This window comes from Piliocolobus tephrosceles, chromosome 8, assembly GCF_002776525.5.
Source record: "Piliocolobus tephrosceles isolate RC106 chromosome 8, ASM277652v3, whole genome shotgun sequence".
NCBI classification, from domain to species: domain Eukaryota; kingdom Metazoa; phylum Chordata; class Mammalia; order Primates; family Cercopithecidae; genus Piliocolobus; species Piliocolobus tephrosceles.
The window spans coordinates 136,979,989-136,997,459 of record NC_045441.1 but is presented as its reverse complement, the minus strand read 5'-3'; the positions used below and the strand labels follow the sequence as shown (position 1 = coordinate 136,997,459).

The 17,471-nt window shown below is 42.9% G+C and overlaps 1 protein-coding gene across 2 annotated transcripts in view; it reads right to left on the bottom strand.

The window, feature by feature from the left end:
* CNTNAP2 (contactin associated protein 2) overlaps positions 1–17,471 on the bottom strand; it is a 2,251,282-nt gene that overhangs the window by 248,700 nt on the left and 1,985,111 nt on the right. For both annotated transcript variants that reach the window (XM_026456367.1, XM_026456368.1), the window contains one exon: positions 13,202–13,420. In XM_026456367.1, the coding sequence (XP_026312152.1) occupies positions 13,202–13,420 (219 nt within the window). The remainder of the gene's footprint in view (positions 1–13,201; positions 13,421–17,471) is intronic.

The window sequence follows — 17,471 nt, the reverse complement described above, 5'->3', positions numbered from 1 at the left end:
GTCAAGGAAAATCAGACAATAGTAAGAGGCTATTGGATTTGGTTATTTTTGAGACAGACACTTCAATATAGTAATAAGATGCTTATTAGTGGAGGAATGGGTAGTGAGAGGCTAGATTTAGTTGGTATAGATACACCACTGGTTTAAGAATCAATGACAGTGGAAGATGGCTGTCCCCTGTCTAGGTGGGAGTGAGGTACTTTGAAGTTGTGCATGTGTATGGGGAGGTGGGTGAGGGACATGGGGTGGAAACAAGAAAGGGAGAAAGGGTCGAGAGGGATGAAAATGCCAGAGGTTTGTCCTGAGGCAGGAGCTTTTCTTTGCCCCCTCAACTTTCCAGGAGGAGTTCAGTGCAGGCCCTGAACTTTTGCTTTTCCTTGTAGGAAGACAATAGTAAAGAAGGCATTTGGAAATCTCAAGGGAATACACTTGAACTCAGAAGGCAAAATGACAGGACCTTGGAGGACAGCAAACACTATGAAATAAGGGGAAGAAGCAGGGCTGAAGACAGAACCAATGAGAGCAGAAAACCATAGGGTTTGCATAACAGACACCTTCATTATGGTGCCGACATGAAGCGGCATCAAAATTAGCAGAATCATACCTTTCTGATATTGGAGACATGGGACAATGACAAACTATATGAATAAGAATTAGTTGGAGATATTGAAGTGAAAAATCTATAATTGTCAAAATAGAGATATCCTCGGAGGGGCTGAATGGCAGAACAGACAGAGCTGATGGGCATTTTTGTGGGTTGGGGAGATGGAAATTATACTGGTACAAGGAACAATAAATCAAGAAGATCATGAACACATACAACTAGCAAAATAGACTTCAATTATCCGAAGCTATCACTGAGAACTATTGATAGAAATTCAGTAAATAACGTTTAAAATTCTTTTACAGTGAGCTAAAGTAAATTTATTATTGACTTTTAAAATCATTCTAGTGTAGCCTAAGTATACAGTATTTATAAAGTATACAATAGTATACAGTAATGTCCTAGGCCTTCACATTTACTTACTATTCACTCACTCACTCATCCAGAGCAATTTCCAGTCCTGCAAGCTCCATTCACGGTAAGTGCCCTATACAGGTGTACCATTCTTTATTTTACACCATATTTTTTCTGTGTTTAGATACACAAATACTTACCATTGTTTTACAACTGCCTATAATATTCAGCACACTAACATGCTGTACAGGTTTGTAGCCTAACAGCAATAGGCTATACACCACATACAGAGCCTACGTATGCAGTAGGCTATGCATAAGTACATACTCAGATACTGACAGGTGAAGCAGAGCTTAGGGAAATTAGGTACATACATACTCTATGACTCAGTAGTTCTGGGGACACACACAGGCATACGCGCACACACGCACATACACACACACACACACAAGACATCCTCACACAGGTGGCGGACAATGTATGTAAATATATTCCCTGGAGGGTTATTTGTGGTGGCAGAGTTGCAGGAAACCTAGGTATTCATCATGAGGGGATAGAATAAATGATGCGTGGTAAATACACATAATGGAGCGCTATGCACATAGTATTCAGAGAACTACACAAATAGATCTTAACAATATAAGGCAGAGGGAAGACAGTAAGAAACAGAATGAGATCTGTAGTACAATGCCATCTATATAAAGCATGGCATACAAGAGGCAACACTGATTTCCACAATTCATATGTATGCTTTGAACGGATATATAGAGGGTGGGACTAGAAGGCCATCCATAAAATATGTTTCAGTGGGTGCAGGCGATGGCGAGAGGGCAAAGCTGGCAATGGTGAAGAAAAACATAATAAAGCAAAATTAAAATGAAAGAGGAACATCGTCAAGATGTGACAACAAGACCATGAAAGGAAGGGAGACCCACGCAATATCCTGCACATCAGGGGGACTCGAAAACACGAAGGAGGAGCAGAAACAAAACTGTGAGATGAAAACACAAAAGGGAAGCATCTAACGGGAAACAACCCTGTTTATCTGAAGGCAGGATACTAAAAGTGGGCCTCTTTTTTCTCACATTCTAAGTGTACTGTGGGAGGAACTATGGAGCTGCGAGGACCTATCCCTTCTTCAATATTTGTGTCATTGATACTAATTTTTTTATTACAATCTTTTTCTGTGGGACAGTTGCCATTTATTATCATGAAGTTTAGTTCAGTCCTTATTGGAAAGATAAAAAATCTGTATGAGAAATTATTTGCTATATTTGTTGAAAAAATTTTTCCATATTGATTGCAAAAGTGGTACCTTTACATTAAAATGTCTTCTCTGCATCAGACCATTCCAATTGCCATGAGAATGTTGGAAGAAAGACCGGAGTCCCTGAAGCATTTGGTCTTGTGACACATGAGAAGATGAACCTTTACTTTCTCAGGTTCAGAATGTGCATCGTAAAGTTTCTACCCGTATAATATAGTTAATAGATTATCTTTTAGTTAGTTGGGAACTCAAAAGACATTAAAAGTACACTGTTGATTTGATTTGGGAGCATATTTAAAAAAAGCAAAAATTATCCAGGTGCGGTGCCTCATGCCTGTAATCCTAGCACTTTGGGAAGCTGAGGCCAGTGGATCACGAAATCGAGAGATCAAGACCATCCTGGCCAACATGGTGAAACCCTGTCTCTTCTAAAAATATAAAAATTAGCTGGGTGTTGTGGCGGGTGCCTGTAGTCCCAGCTACTTGGGAGACTGAGGCAGGAGAATTGTTTGAACCCAGGAGGCAGAGATTGCAGTGAGCTGAGATTGCACCACTGCACTTGAGCCTGGCAACAGAGCAAGACACCGTCTCAAAAAAAAAAAAAAAAAAAAGAAAGGCTCAAACATGTTACCCATCATCACTCACTTCCTATGGTAACGCTCTGACTAAAGGATAGCTGGAATTGCAAAAGTCAGTTAGTTTCGATCCCTAAAGGGCAAAGGGCAGAAAATGTACATGGCAACTATAAGTGGGAAGGGGCCATCCTTTGCCCTTAGTGGGGGTAGTAGGTGGAGATGGTTCTATTGAGAGGATAGCAGCTGACTCGAGTGCGGTGGCCCGGCAGGTTCAGAAAACAATAGAGGGCTGGTAACCCTTGCAGTGAACAGCTGTCAAGAAGAAGGCATTTCTTGGAGGAGCTTCTATATTTTATTTGTACTTTTTGCTTTGCATATGGTTGATTGATTTCTAATTAGTAATTTTTTTTTTTACTAGATTTTGCCCAGCAAGTTAATTTACTCTTTAACATATGACAATGGTTTCTAATCATGATATCACTGCCTATTTCTGTTCCAGAGAGAACCAAGAACTAGTTACAAGGGTTGGGGCAGAAACTCTGCATTAGGATTCCAGCCAGCATCACAGCTACTGCCAAACAGGCAAGACCTCAATTTGATATCAGGAAGACTGAAAACTATGCTCAGGCTCTAAACTGATCTGAAATGCTGTCTTTCATAATATGCTGACTTTCTCTATGACTTTTTCTTTTCTTTTTTTTGCTGCTGTTGCTTCTGTCATGCTTGATTTCGGTCTGTGGTTCCTGGTAAAAAGATATTTCCCAAGATGGCAAATATCATCAAATTTTGAGAAAAGAATTCTGGAGAAGGTTTATAAGGAAAACCACCTTCTTGCTTTGGAAAGGAGATGATCTAATTTTGAATATGGATATTAACCCAGAAAAATAACAATCACTTATTTATTCATCCAAATGTTCGCTCAGCAGATATTTATTGGGTAACCATTGCCCAGTGGTTATTTGACCCTATCCTTGGTCTATGCTGTATGTAGTTTACCTTCTAGGGTGAGGACACATAAGTAAATATTTTCATTTATTTCTGAATAATAATAATAATTTTCTGGGGGTTCAACACCCTCTAGAAGTTTCCCATTGGTTACTTGGTATATACCCTATGTAAATGAAGAAGATGAAGTCAAGTGACGAAGTCATTTACTCAGTATGCACTCTATATAAATGGCGAGGATGTTACTCGGTGTGTGGCGTAGGTAAATGGAGAGGATGAATTGAAGCTACACAGCCATTCACCTTCCTTTCATTGCTGAAGAGTTTCCATTTGATTTAGTTCCAGGAAGTCAGCATGAATCGGCCTATGTTCCCTGCCTCCAGACCCTATTCTCCTGCCTCAGATGCATCTGAGGGACAGTCTGGAGGTAGAGTCACATGGCTTACTATTGGATAGGAAGCGATGAGGGAAAGAGAAGAAAGAAAGGGAAGAAGAAAATCAGGGGTAACTCCAAATTTGGGGTGGATGGGTGGATTGGATGGTGAAGCCATCTACTGAGATAGGGAGGGCAGTTGGAGGAACAAATTTCCAGGAGGCATCAAGAGTTCTCTCTCATCATGTTTATTCTAAGATGCTCATTTAACATCCAAGTTGAAAGACAAAGTAGAAAGTGGGATAAGTAGATCTGGAGTTCCTGAGAGAAGTGAGGCCTGGAGATTTAAATTTGAGAGACATTGGCACAAACTAGTAACAGAAGCCATTGGATGGTGGGCTGAATGAGATCATCCAGAACAATATTCGGATGAGAAGACAGGAAGGCTCTGTGACACTGCAATGCTTAGTGGTCAAGTGGAGGAAGAAGAGAATGCAGGAGAGGCTAAGTGATGGCCAGCGTGGTAGGAAAAATAAGCAGGACAGCACATGGCTGTGGAATCTGTGGGAAGAAAGTATTTCAAGAAGGAGAGCAGGAGAGATGTTGCTGAGAGAGCCTGGAAAGCCCAGAAGAATGTGTCCGAGACTTAGAGATCCATGCTGACTTTGGTGACTTTGTAAAAGTTTTATCAAAAGAACGAAGAAGAAGAAGGAGAAGGAGAAGAGGAAGAAGAAGAAGAAGAAGAGGAGGAAGAAGAAGAGGAAGAATAAGAGGATGAGTAAGAGGAAGAAGAGGAAGAAAAGAAGAAGAAAAGAAGAAGAAGAAGAGGAAGAAGAAGGAGAAGAAGAAGAAAAGAAGAAGAAGAAGAAGAAGAAGGAGAAGGAGAAGAAGGAGAAGAGGAGGAGGAGGAGGGGGAAGAAGAAGGAGAAGAAGATTATTTCCATGTCATAGAGACTCTCAAGGAAGAAGTCTCATTCCCTGAGAAGAGTGCTTTGGCATGAAATTCTTATTAAGTCAAACCTTTTGTATCTGATAATGACTCTCTGCCAGCCTAGATCTTTGCCATGGTGACTTTGTAATCTGCAGAATACCAGCCAGGGCTGCCTGATGCCCAGACTCACCACTGCCTGTCAACCGTAGTCTCTCCCACAGACTCCATAACTGGGAGAGTGCTCCACAAGGGGCTGGTATTGCATGTGGGGCGTGCAAATCTTCCTTGGGATGGATTCTCTTGCACATTGTGGGAAGCTTTGGGAGTACCCAATGTCACCGCACTTTTCTCCATGCCCCCTGGGCCACAGTATCATCTCAGACAGGGGACGCTGGTATAGACTGACCAAGAGGGCCTTAATTTTGCCTTCAGCTTGACTAAACTTTACATAGGACCCACCAACCCATCTAATTCCACCCGGACCAGACCCCTGACATTGCATTTTAAGAGTACTTACTTACTTTTGTTAATTCTTTCTCTGCCTTTTGAGATGTAAATTTTTAAAAAAGCTGTCGGCCAGTTTTACAACCAGGAATGGCTTTTTCAAAAGCTTGGAAGATAGCACTCCATCTCCCAGAAGCCAGGGAAAGGTGGGAGCCTAACTTCACAGGATGCCTGGCTCCAAGCTGTAAAATTACCTCTCATCATGAACATCTGAGCAAGTTTACTTTTCCTTTGGGTAGAGCCAATTAGCAAACACAGACACCCTATGATCCCTCCCATCCCAGCTTTTAAAAACTTTCCCATTGTATTTCAGTGAAAAAAAAAAAAAAAAAATCAAAATAAAGAAAAAAAATTCTCCTGCCCTTAGTTGAAGTGGAGGTGAGCTCAACTGCATTCTGGCTTCTCTATCCTGTCACAACAGCCCTGAATGAAGATCTTCCTTGCCTGTTCAACTTTGTCCAGTGCAATTTTTGCTTTGACAAGAGGAATGATTAAAGTGCTGAGTCTCTGGAGTCAGACTGTCTGGGACCAAATCCCATCTCTGTCTCTTCCTAAGTGCATGAATTTGGGTGAGTCAACTAAACTTTAATGTGAGAATAAAACAAGAATTAGCAATGTTATCTACGTTATAGACTTGTGTGGATTCATTGAGGGGAAGCATGGGAAGCACTTGGCCTTGGGGTTCACCGGGATGTCTCAGACAGCATTCACGTGGTTGCTCTTGAGGCAGGTTTTCAGGAAACAGGGGCAGGTATACATTCTCTAGGTTATAATTCCTGCAATTTGAGTTGTGCATTTTTTTTTTTTTTTGGTTGTTTTTTGAGATGTAGTCTCACTCTGTCACCCAGGCTGGAGTGCAGTGGTGCGATCTTGGTTCACTGTGACCTCCGCCTTCCAGGTTCAAGCGATTCTCCCACCTCAGCTTCCCAAGTAGCTGGGATTACAGGTGCCCACCAGCACACCTGAGTAATTTTTGTATTTTTAGTAAAGAAGGCGTTTCACCATGTTGGTCAGACTGGTCTCAAGCTCCTGATCTCAGGTGATCTGCCTGCCTTAGCATTCCAAAGTGCTGAAATTACAGGCGTGAGCCACCGTGCCCAACCTGAGTTGTCCATTGTTTATTACCAATTATTTAGACATGAGAAATAACCATCTTATTCATACACAGATTTGGGTGCATTTCATTATTAGAATTCCATTTTTCTCCTTTACACACAAACGCTGATTTTCTCTTTGCTCTCTCAACGATATTGCATTTCTGATGGCACTGGAATGATCCATTTGTGACTTTGGAATACAGAGCATATGAGGAGCAGCTGACCAAACACGCTGTATTTTAGAGTTTGGGTAGGTTGGACTCAGAGAATGGTTATAACATTTCAGTCTGTGGTTGCTTACACATCCATTTAATAAACCTCAACTCTTCCATAAACTCAGGTTGCCACCCAGGAGAAAAAAGTCTCCCAATAGACAAACTGTCAGAGGAAGGAGGCTGTGGGCTTCCCCGCTCTCAGGTCGTCTCTGAGACCTCCTGAAGACAGCACGCCTTCCGCTGAGTCTCAGTCAGGCTTTCTGCCCAATGCAAAAGAGCTTGAAGCACTGAGGGTGATTTTTCAACTCCTTTTTGGATGGTGCAAAAGAGATGGTTCCCTTTAACCTCTAGAGAGATTTCAGAAGAGGCCAGAGGCAAGTAAATGGAGCAGGGACATTTGTCATGAGTTAAGATGACCCAGCCTCTGTCAAGGAGCCACTTAGGAGCTTGACTTCTTCTTCAGGCTGTCTGAAGTGGCCTCCAGACCTTCTAACTCTGATCTCCTCCCTTAATGACTGCCAAGAGCAGTTGCAGGCTCTGGCTAGCGTCTAGCTTGCTGCATGCTAACCCTATCCTAGCTCCCTGACCTGAACAGCCTGCTCGGCTCCCCGCAGTGGTGTTTGCTTGCCAGCTCCTGGCCATGCCCTGGGCTGGCAGCCAGGCTCCCAGGCTGGGGGCCTAGCAGATACCTTGCCTCCTCCCAGTCCTGCCACTGCTATCAGCTGTCAGGACTCCAAACTCCTTGTATGTCTCTGCCAAAGAGGGCTTTGCTCAATCCAGCCTGGCATTGTTCATGCTTAGACAATGACCATGAGCTTGTTTGCTTTCTCCACCTCCTAAGAAAAATCTGGCCCACGGACAGCTCAGGTCCAAACACCTGGGCTGGCTGAGGCTTCAGATCACCATGTGGCTTAAGTGCTTCTGCTGGGCCATCCAGGGAGCTCATCATATGCTGGTCACTCATTTTGGATCAAAAAATGGGAAAAGTTTCCTGGACTTTTCAGACAAATACCAGCAAGCGCTTTTTTTTCTTTCTGTGTCTCTTAGTTTTTAAATTATTTGTTACTTTTTGATTAAACCAGAATAATCTCTAGATTCTTACAACTTCCAAAAGACCTGTGTTAACCCTTTTGGGATGACAGCCTCTAATTATATTTTAGATGTACAGTGAGGTGAACTGTGTCTTCTCTGTTTTTTTTTTTTTTTTTTTTTCTCAGTTACTTTGCAAAAGGACACGTGAGCCTGGCCTCGCTAATGACACCACCTTTGCAAAGATCACACAGCAAGAAAAGTGTAGCATGGCCGACTCCATCCTGCTTCTAGCCTCACAGCCTGGCTGTCCTTGCTCCTTCCTGGGCATAGGTCAGGCTAAACTAACCATGGGAGGTATTCAGTTTAGAGTTTAGCTTTAAAGCAAGGATGATAATTGTTCCTCCCTAAAACTGGTTCCCTCCCTGCTGGAAGAGTGAAACAGCCTTTGTAAAACCAAAGAAAGACCGTGAGATTAGAATTATGGGAGAGGCCTGAACTCTGTTAAAATGTAGGTGTAGTTTCTAGGATCCCTTAATGCTCAGGAGTCATGTGGCCAGAGGTCAGAAGATGTGTGGCCTCCTCAGGTGCTTTTATAGATAACATCACTATTGTAGAACTTAAGATTGGTCTTTTGAGATTTTTTTTTTCAGATTTTTGCATTCTGGAAGCCACCTGACTCCATCCAGACTTGGGACTCAGAACTCAACCAGTTCTGTGGCCGTCACCCAGAGGCAGGCTTAGCACGTGAGGACAATTTTCCACACCCCTATGATTTCATCCCCAATCAATCAGCAACACCCATTCCCTAGCCCCTGCCCACCAAATTGTCCTTTAAACCCCTAGCCTCTGAGTCCTCAGAGAGGCTGCATTGAGTAATAACTCCAGTCCTTCTGCTTGGCTGGCCTTGTGTTAATTAAACGCTTTATTTACTGCAATAACATTGTCTCAGTAACTTGGTTTTACCCATGCAGCGGGCAAGAAAAACCCTTCGGGCGATTACATTAACACAGGTAAGTGGGTGGAAGGTGGCCTTCTGTAGAGCTCTGTGTGCAAAGTCAAGAACTATTTTCAGTCTGTTTCAGCTTTAAGTTGTATCAAAGCCCTTCCTTCCAGAACCTAGATGGAGCTCTTGGGTCACTCTGTCACACATCTCAGCTGCTGCAGGGATGCTGGTGTGATGTTTTCAGATGAACTCTTGCTTCCTTGGCTGACTGTGAAAAAATCCCTGGGCCTTAGTTTGCTGCCCTGTGGCCTTTGCAGGTAAGCAGAGGACTAGCAGAATAATTTTGAATATTGAGGGACATCTCTGCATGTGAGCTTTCCTGTAGGGTTGGTGAATGGAAGTGATCACATTTCAGGTCAATATTTCAAGAAAGTAATGAGCCCATTGAAAGAGGCTTCTCTAAGAGAAGGGTAAATATTACATGGAGGAAGAAGAAAGTAAAGGGAGTAAAAGGTAAAGGATAGTAAAGGAAAAAAACTCACATTTAATGTGTATGGACCTGCTGGGCATGGTGGCTCAAGTCTGTAATCCCAGCACTTTGAGCGGCTGAGGCAGGCAGATCCCTTGAGGTCAGGGTTTCAAGACCAGCCTGGCCAATATGGTGAAACCCTTTCTGTACTAAAAATACCAAAATTAGCCAGTCATGGTGGCACACGCCTGTCATCCCAGCTACTCAGGAGGCTGAGAGAGGAGAATCACTTGAACCTGGGAGTCAGAGGTTGCAGTGAGCTGAGATCACGCCACTGTATTCCAGCCTGGGCGACAGAGCAAGACCCTGTCTCAAATACTACTACTAGTGCTATTAGTAATAATAATGACAATCATTATGGACCCTAGGTGAGGCACTCTTCTGAGTGCTTAGCATGGAATATCTCATTTAATACTGTGGTGTGGGAGCTGTATTCCTATTTAATACTGAAATATTAAGCAATTTATCAGTGTTTTCTCAGTTGGCAAGAGGCAGAGGTGGTAGTCAAAGACCATATTGTTAACCACACACCATTGTGGGAAGGCTGACCACATGGCAATCCTGGTATTGTTCAATCATTACCAAGCACATAATCAAAAATGTCTAATATTGGAAGAGGCCAGGCACGGTGGCTCATGCCTGTAATCCCAGCCCTTTGGGAGGCTGAGGTGGAAGGATCACTTGAGCCTAGGAGTAAGTAGCCTGGGCAACATAGGGAGACCTCATGCCAGGGATGATGGCATGAGCCTATAGTCCCAGCTACTTGGGAATTGAGGTGGGAGGATCCCTTGAGCATGGGAGGTTGAGGCTTCAGTATGCCACGATCATGCCACTGTACTCTAGCCTGGGCAACACAACAAGACTCTATGTAAAACAAACAAACAAACAAACAAACAAACATAAAAGTAGAAGATACTCAAAGAGGGAAGATGGTAATATTTGGTCAAGAAAATGCTTTTATATTAGAGGTGAACTGAGACTAACACCCAAGTGCCTAATGTTTTGTTTTGTTTTTTCTTTTCTGAGACGGAGTCTTGCTCTGTTGCCCAGGCTGGAGTGCGGTGGCACAATCTTGGCTCACTGCAAGCTCCGCCTCCTGGGTTCAAGCAATTCTCCTGCCTCAGCCTCCTGAGCAGCTTTGATTATAGGCATATACCACCACGCCCAGCTAATTTTTGCATTTTTTAATAGAGACGGGGTTTCACCACGTTGGCCAGGCTGGTCTCGAACTCCTGAACTCGTGATCCGCCCGCCTCGGCCTCCCAAAGTGCTGGGATTATAGGCATGAGCCACCGTGGTCGTCCTTTTTTTTTTTCTTTTGTAACAACTCCTCTCACTTTCCCTGGGGTAGACTTGTATTGCTGAACAATATTTCACAAATTGGCTTAAGTAGCTCGTATCTGAGAGATGTGCCTCATGCCTCCCTTTAAGGTGACAGGAATTAGAGACTGAGACTGGAGACTTATTGTTTTCTAGTCAAAAGAAATGCTGACTCATCACATCAGCCCACTATTCTGAAATTTCTGTTTCTGTGGTCACCTGTGGTTTCACAATTACTAAATTAAAAAAAAAAACACAGGCTGGGCATGTACAGATTTTACACAAGCCTGTAATCCCTGGGCGTGGTGGCTCAAGCCTGTAATCCCAGCACTTTGGGAGGCTGAGGTGGGTGGATCACCTGAGGCCAGGAGTTTGAGACCAGCCTGGCCAACATGGTGAAACCCCTTCTCTCCTAAAAACACAAAAATTAGCTGGGCGTAGTGCTGGGCACCTGTAGTCCCAGCTGCTCAGGAGGCTGAAGCAGGAGAATCACCTGAACCTGGAAGGCGGAGGTTGCAGTGAGTCGTGAGTTGAGATCATGCCATTGCACTCCAGCCTGGCCCACAGGGTGAGACTGTGTCTCAACACACACACACAAACACACACACACACACACACACACACACACACACACACACACACACGCTTCTAGCCTTATTTTACTCATGGTGCTTGATATTATTTGTCATTACTTTTTAACAAAATCCTCCTCCTCCTGTGACATTACCCTCTCCTAATTTTCCTTGCTTCATTCTTTCTATTCCTCTTCATTCTTCCTGAGATACTCTTTTTCTGTCTTTCCCTTAAATTTCATGGTTCTGTAGAATTCCAATCTCAGGCCCTTGCTCTTTTCTTAAGTTGCTCTTGGGTCACCTTTAAGTGAATTGATGTTCCTTCCAAGACCATAATAAATACTCTTCCATCTCTTCATTTTACAACCTTACTAGGTCTTCAAAATTCTTCCACACAGCCACAGTTAGCCGACAGAAAGGAACAAAACTAAAGTTGGACTTCTATATCCAGGGGCGGGGTCAAAAAAACGAGAAATTGAGTCAAGTAGGGTCACCTTTTATGATGAAAACCACATAGACTCTATCCAGTATGTTCAGAATTAACAGTATTTAGGAAGAAACTTGTCTCAGGTAATCCGGGCAACACATTTTGATGAAGTGAAATTTCTTCACTGTGCTCAGCAGGGATCAATGGACCTGATATTTAGCTAATTAAAAAATAATATGTAATTTTGTGATCTATAACTTGAGGGAAGGATTTGGAAAGGGCTGGTTTGCAGTTGTAATTAGGAAATACTTTATTTCTAAACCTATGACTCTTTCATAGCCCCAGCTGATGTGGTTGTTAAAAGTCAGTCTCACTTTCAAAGCTCATTGACTCACACCTTTGTTTTGTAGTTTGCCGACATCATACAAAATGAATGGAGATCTAATTTTACCTTTCCTTTAATGACATTCTACTGCTCTTCAAACATCCCAACACAGTCATGAAGGACACTGTGGGGACTCTGCCCCTTGTTAAAATTAACTGGCTCTCAGTGAGGCTCTACTGTAGGGTGGAGCCCAAGTGGCAGGTGTTATGAATATGAACAGCAACCAGCTCACATTCTTTTCTTGCTCTGTCTGAGACTTTCGCAGTTGACTGCACTGATCAATTAACTCCCAGAAACCTAGAGAGGGGTCTAAGATGAGGCATCCACAAAGTCCTTCAAACTCACTTCTTTTTTTCATTCAACAGAGGAAAAGTTGCTAATTTCCTAACATACGAATATTCTCAAAAACAAAATTTAAAATTCAACTAGCCATAGGAAACAGGTATGAATTTGAAGTAATTTTAGGTTCATCTGAAAAATGTCAATAGCAAAAAGACAGGTGAAAAAGATTAGACTGGGTGGCTGGATCCACTTCTTGCATAGGTAGTTCAACTTCTTGCTCTGTTTAAATTTCATCTTTGTACTGAATTTTTTTCCTACGTCAGGAAAAGTCTAAATCTTTCTCTGCCTAGAACCTTGAGAACAGGCAAGAAAGGAATGGCTTTATATTTATCACTTAAAAAAAAATCTGAACTTAGAGAGCCTATTCCCTCCCTTCCTTCCTTCCTTCCTTCCTTCCTTCCTTCCTTCCTTCCTTCCTTCTTTCTTTCCTTTCTTCTACACAGTTACAAGTGCCCCAAATGATCAAATAACTTTATACACTTCTAAAACCATAAACCTAAAATTGCAGATATTAGAGAGACCTGAGACATGTCTCAGCCTGCACTCTGATTTTATAGCTGAGGACAGTGAGCTCCCAAGAGTGGAAGTGGAACAAGATCTAGGTCTCCTGAACCTTCTTCCTTATTCCATTCTGTCTTGAAGGAGACTACAAGAGGCCAGCACATTTACTTTTGGAAGTATCTCTATACCAAACCTTGCAAAAGCTGATTTTTTTTTTTTTTTTTGCATTGTGTAGACTCTTAAAAATCAACAGAAGGAAGCCATGATTACCTTTCCATTACTTACCAACAAATAACTGGCTGTAGAGTTCCAGGCGGGTGTGGCCTTCTGTTGGGGCCTTGCGGATCTGCTGGGGCAGCCGGTCCACCTGTAGGCTGGCCTGCTTGACGTTCCTCTCTGCAGTGACCCGGTGCCACTGGTCATCATTGAGAGGGGTTGGTGACCTCACTACAATCTCTACCGGCCCATTTCCCACATCAAATGAAAAGGACACTTCTGTGGCAGCTGGAGGAGCAGAAAGCATGAAAGACATGAGTATTTTTCTCCCAGATACCAAATAGCAGTAAATTCTAGATGACAAACAAAACAGGGAGAGGAAAAATCATCTAAACCTGTCACGTCCTACAAAGGTCAATGGCAAAATCAATGGACGAAGGATAAAACGTCAATCATTAACCATGAATAACTGAGGGTGTTTTGGGTCTATGTGCCAGGTATACATTTATTTCCTTATTTCATCTTAGAAGCCTTTCAAGATGTGACCATCACTGACCCTCTCCAGATAAGGAGACTGAAGTCTGGAGAAGTTAGCGCATGTTGAGTGTCTTAGACTCAGTAAGTTAGTGGAATCAGGAACTGAACCAAGGTGAGTGAGGAACTGAACCAAGGTTTGTCGGATTTCAGAGCTTGATATCTTCTAACTCCACATACAATTTACCTTTTTAGTAAGTAGCTCCTTGGGAAGTGACTCATAGTCACCTGGAGATCTCTTGAAACACCTGTGTCCAGAGATTTTGACCTGTGTCCAGAGATTTTGACTCTGTTGGCACTGGTATTTTAAAAAAACTCCCCGAGAAATGTTAACACCTAGCTAGCGTTGAGAGCTAATGCTTTGGGGGAATTTATGAAACTTGATTTCATTGATCTTTATACTCTATTGAAAGTTGGGGACCTTTGAATTGTTGGTATAATGAGGGTGACCTACATTTTATGACCACCTGTGGCTACCCAAAAGGTAGCACAATATTTCTGGAGAATAATCCCTGTGATACATCATCTGTTGCAAACCTTGGTTATTCCCCATCTGGGATGTAGGCTCCTTCTCGTAACCTACCCTCTAGCACTGACCACAAATTATTCTTTTTTTTAGAGATCACCTCCAAATCAACCTTCCTCTGCAATAAGTCACCTCCCAACAATTGGCAAATGGATTGGGTGGTTGCTTTATTAACTTTAGCTATAAGTAGCTTTCTTATTTCACATTTTACATTTTATGTTAAGTTCCTCAGTGACCACCTAGTGCTTTATAAACAAGCTTTTTAAATGTATATTTTTTCTTGTGATTGACAGGAGAGGCAGCTTCAGGCGGAAGCAGCACACACGTCTTCAGCTCCCTTAGGCTGGGTGAATTCTTTTCAACATTAAAGATGTGGCACACCAGTGAATTTCCTAACTTTGCTTATAAAGATATTCAGCCCCTCTATCCATCAATAAGCCTTCCACCTAATCTCTAAGCAGTTTAATTAAATATCTGTCATTTTTTTCTCCTGGGCTAATGGAAAATTCAGCTTCTTTTGGCTGGTACCATTTTGAGACGGTGTCACAAGCAATCAAACTTCTAATTTTAAAACCACAGTGGGCCAGATTCTCTCAGGACCTAGACTGTTCCCCGCCTCTGTGTTGGGCCCCATGGAAAGCTGCATTCACTTTATTGAGCTACAGGGATATTAGACACAGAGCTCAATTTAATCAACCTAATTGTACCAAGGAATTTTGAACCTTCATGTCGTTAACGAGAGAACTTTCATTTTAACACCTGTGGTGATTCGACACACAGTTCAGAAAAATATCTCATCTAAATTAGAAGCCCCTGCCTCCAGGGGTCATTGGGACTGGATTTAACTTGCAGGCCAGTGACCTCCATCAGGGTTTCCATGGAAGTAGGATCAGAATGCAGGAAGACAATAATATGACCCATAGGCTGCGTGATCTTTCTCTGTAGTTCTGATACAGCAGATGAGGAAAAAGTTGCCTTGGTTTCAGATTAAATCTGTTCTGTTCTCATAACGCTGTATTTTAGCAGGAGCATTTTTTAAATGTAAGTTGTCAGAACAGCAAGAGAACGAGAGTTCCTGGGCTAAGTAGGAAAGATTGTTTCATTTTAAAGGCATCAACTGCCATCAAGGAAATAGAATTTAGGGATCAATGGAGTTTAACCCTAAGGTTTGACTCATAGGGATAAATGCTGCTCTAATTTCCTCTGCTATTCTCCTACTGCTATGATGAATTCCTGTCCAGGTCTTCAAACTGTCACTATTTGGAGAAACTCTGAGTGCCAGAAGTCGCTAGAAAATATCCATAGTTTTTGCTTGTCCCAATAGATCCCCTATTTCTTCACCGTCATCTTAACATCAATACTTTATTCTGGAGAAGGAAAGAAAGTTGCCAGGACAATGCTATAGCTCAGAGCCTCTCACCCTAACAGGATGCAGTAAGAGGGACTCAAGGCCAAAGGCCTCCAAGAGTAACTTTCTTCCCAAAGAGCCTCCATTCAGGCTCTGCTGGAGAAATATGTATGAAGTCAGCACATTCCACATCCCTTCTGTTGCTTCCTCAGGAAGGGTCTGTAAGACCCACTGTGAGAGCCAAGGAAAGAGCTCCGTTTTCTCAGTCACTCAATGTCAGCTTCCCTGACATTGCTGCGAGAAGCCTTTGAGAAACCCCATCCCCCAGTCAGACAGCCAGTGGGTTTTAAAAGCTTCTGAGTTCAGTTTGTGGCTGATTGCTCTTGGTCTTCTGGGTGAGAGCAACTGACATTTTAAAAGAGATAATTATAGAGAGAGTCAGCGAGCGAATAAAAGGGAGACAGGATAAAAGACACTTGAGCCAATGACACTGTCCTCACTTAATGTGTGTCTCCAGTTGGAGACTGAAGTGTTGCCCTGTTTCTGCCTGTGGAAAAGGAATTTCTTATATACTGAACAAATTCTCATTTCCAGAAATAAGTATTTGAGAATTGGGTGCATATAGCCTGGCTCATTGGAAAGAACACGGTGCCAAACATGAATGGTTGCCTTGCCATGAGTATCAAGAACTGGAAAAGGTCTGAGACTTCACCCCACTTGCAGGCTAACAAGTTAGCCATGGTTTGATGATGCTGGCAGAACCATAGTTTAACATGGCCATAGTTTGATGATGCTGGCAGAAGACATGAAAATCCTCGTTCAGAGACAAAGGACTTCTTTACTCACAACACAGCAGGCAGCCTGAGCTTCCTGTTCACATTGCTTTCCCTTGTGGGAGAATGCAGGGCATCCCAGGTGGATGCTGCACATGCAATAAGTCTGCTTCACAGTTGAGGGACCCTGGACTTAGGACACCCCAATCTTTTATAGTAGCTACTAGCAAACTTGCTCAATTTCTGCCCGGGAGAGTGACATTATATTTATTACTCTGGCCATGAAATAAATCTACCCTCTGTCCCAGAGGAAGACACTATCTATATCTTCCAAGGCTGTTAGCTATACACACATCCTTAAAGAAGGTATAAACAAACAAAGCTGTCAATGCTTCTTGCTCAGAAGGCAGGCAAAAATGGAAAAGACCCATGGAGATTTTTCTCCCAATAATTAGTCACTCTCCCTTTTTTCTTTGTGAGCTAACCTGGTTTTGACCTGGAATCTGTGTTTTTAGAGTCTTGTGCTTTGCATAAGGACAGCCCTACCCCAGGCCCACAGGGTGGATCTGGAGTTAACGGAGGCAAATATGGCAATTCCAGGCTCCTTACCAGCTACCCACTTCGGATGAGACACATAATTCCCTTCTAGCCAATGAGACATGAGTGGAGTCTTTTGGTGAGATATAAGGAAAAGACAGTCCCTTTTCTGCCCCTTTATATTGGGTGGGAAGCTGTGGTTCCTGATGTTGCTGGAGGTGTCTCATGAATATCAGAGATACAGAGGACAGAGAGGACAGAGGATGAACCTGGGTCATGGCTGACATTGTTCAACTTTAAAAATTTTTTTATTTTTATTTTTTGAGACAGGGTCTTGCTCCATCACCCAGGCTGGAGTGCAGCAGTGTAATCACAGCTGACTGCAGCCTTGACCTCCTGGGCTCAGAGGATTCTCCCACGTCAGCCTCCCAAGTAGCTGAGACTACAGGTGTACATCACTACGCCTAGCTAATTTTTGTTATTTTTTTAGAGATGGGGTTTTGCCATGTTGCCCAGGCTCATCTCGAAATCGTGGGCTCAAGCTATCCGCCCACCTCAGACTCCCAATGTGCTGGGATTACAGGCATGAGCCACCACACCTGGTCTATTCAACTTTTAAAT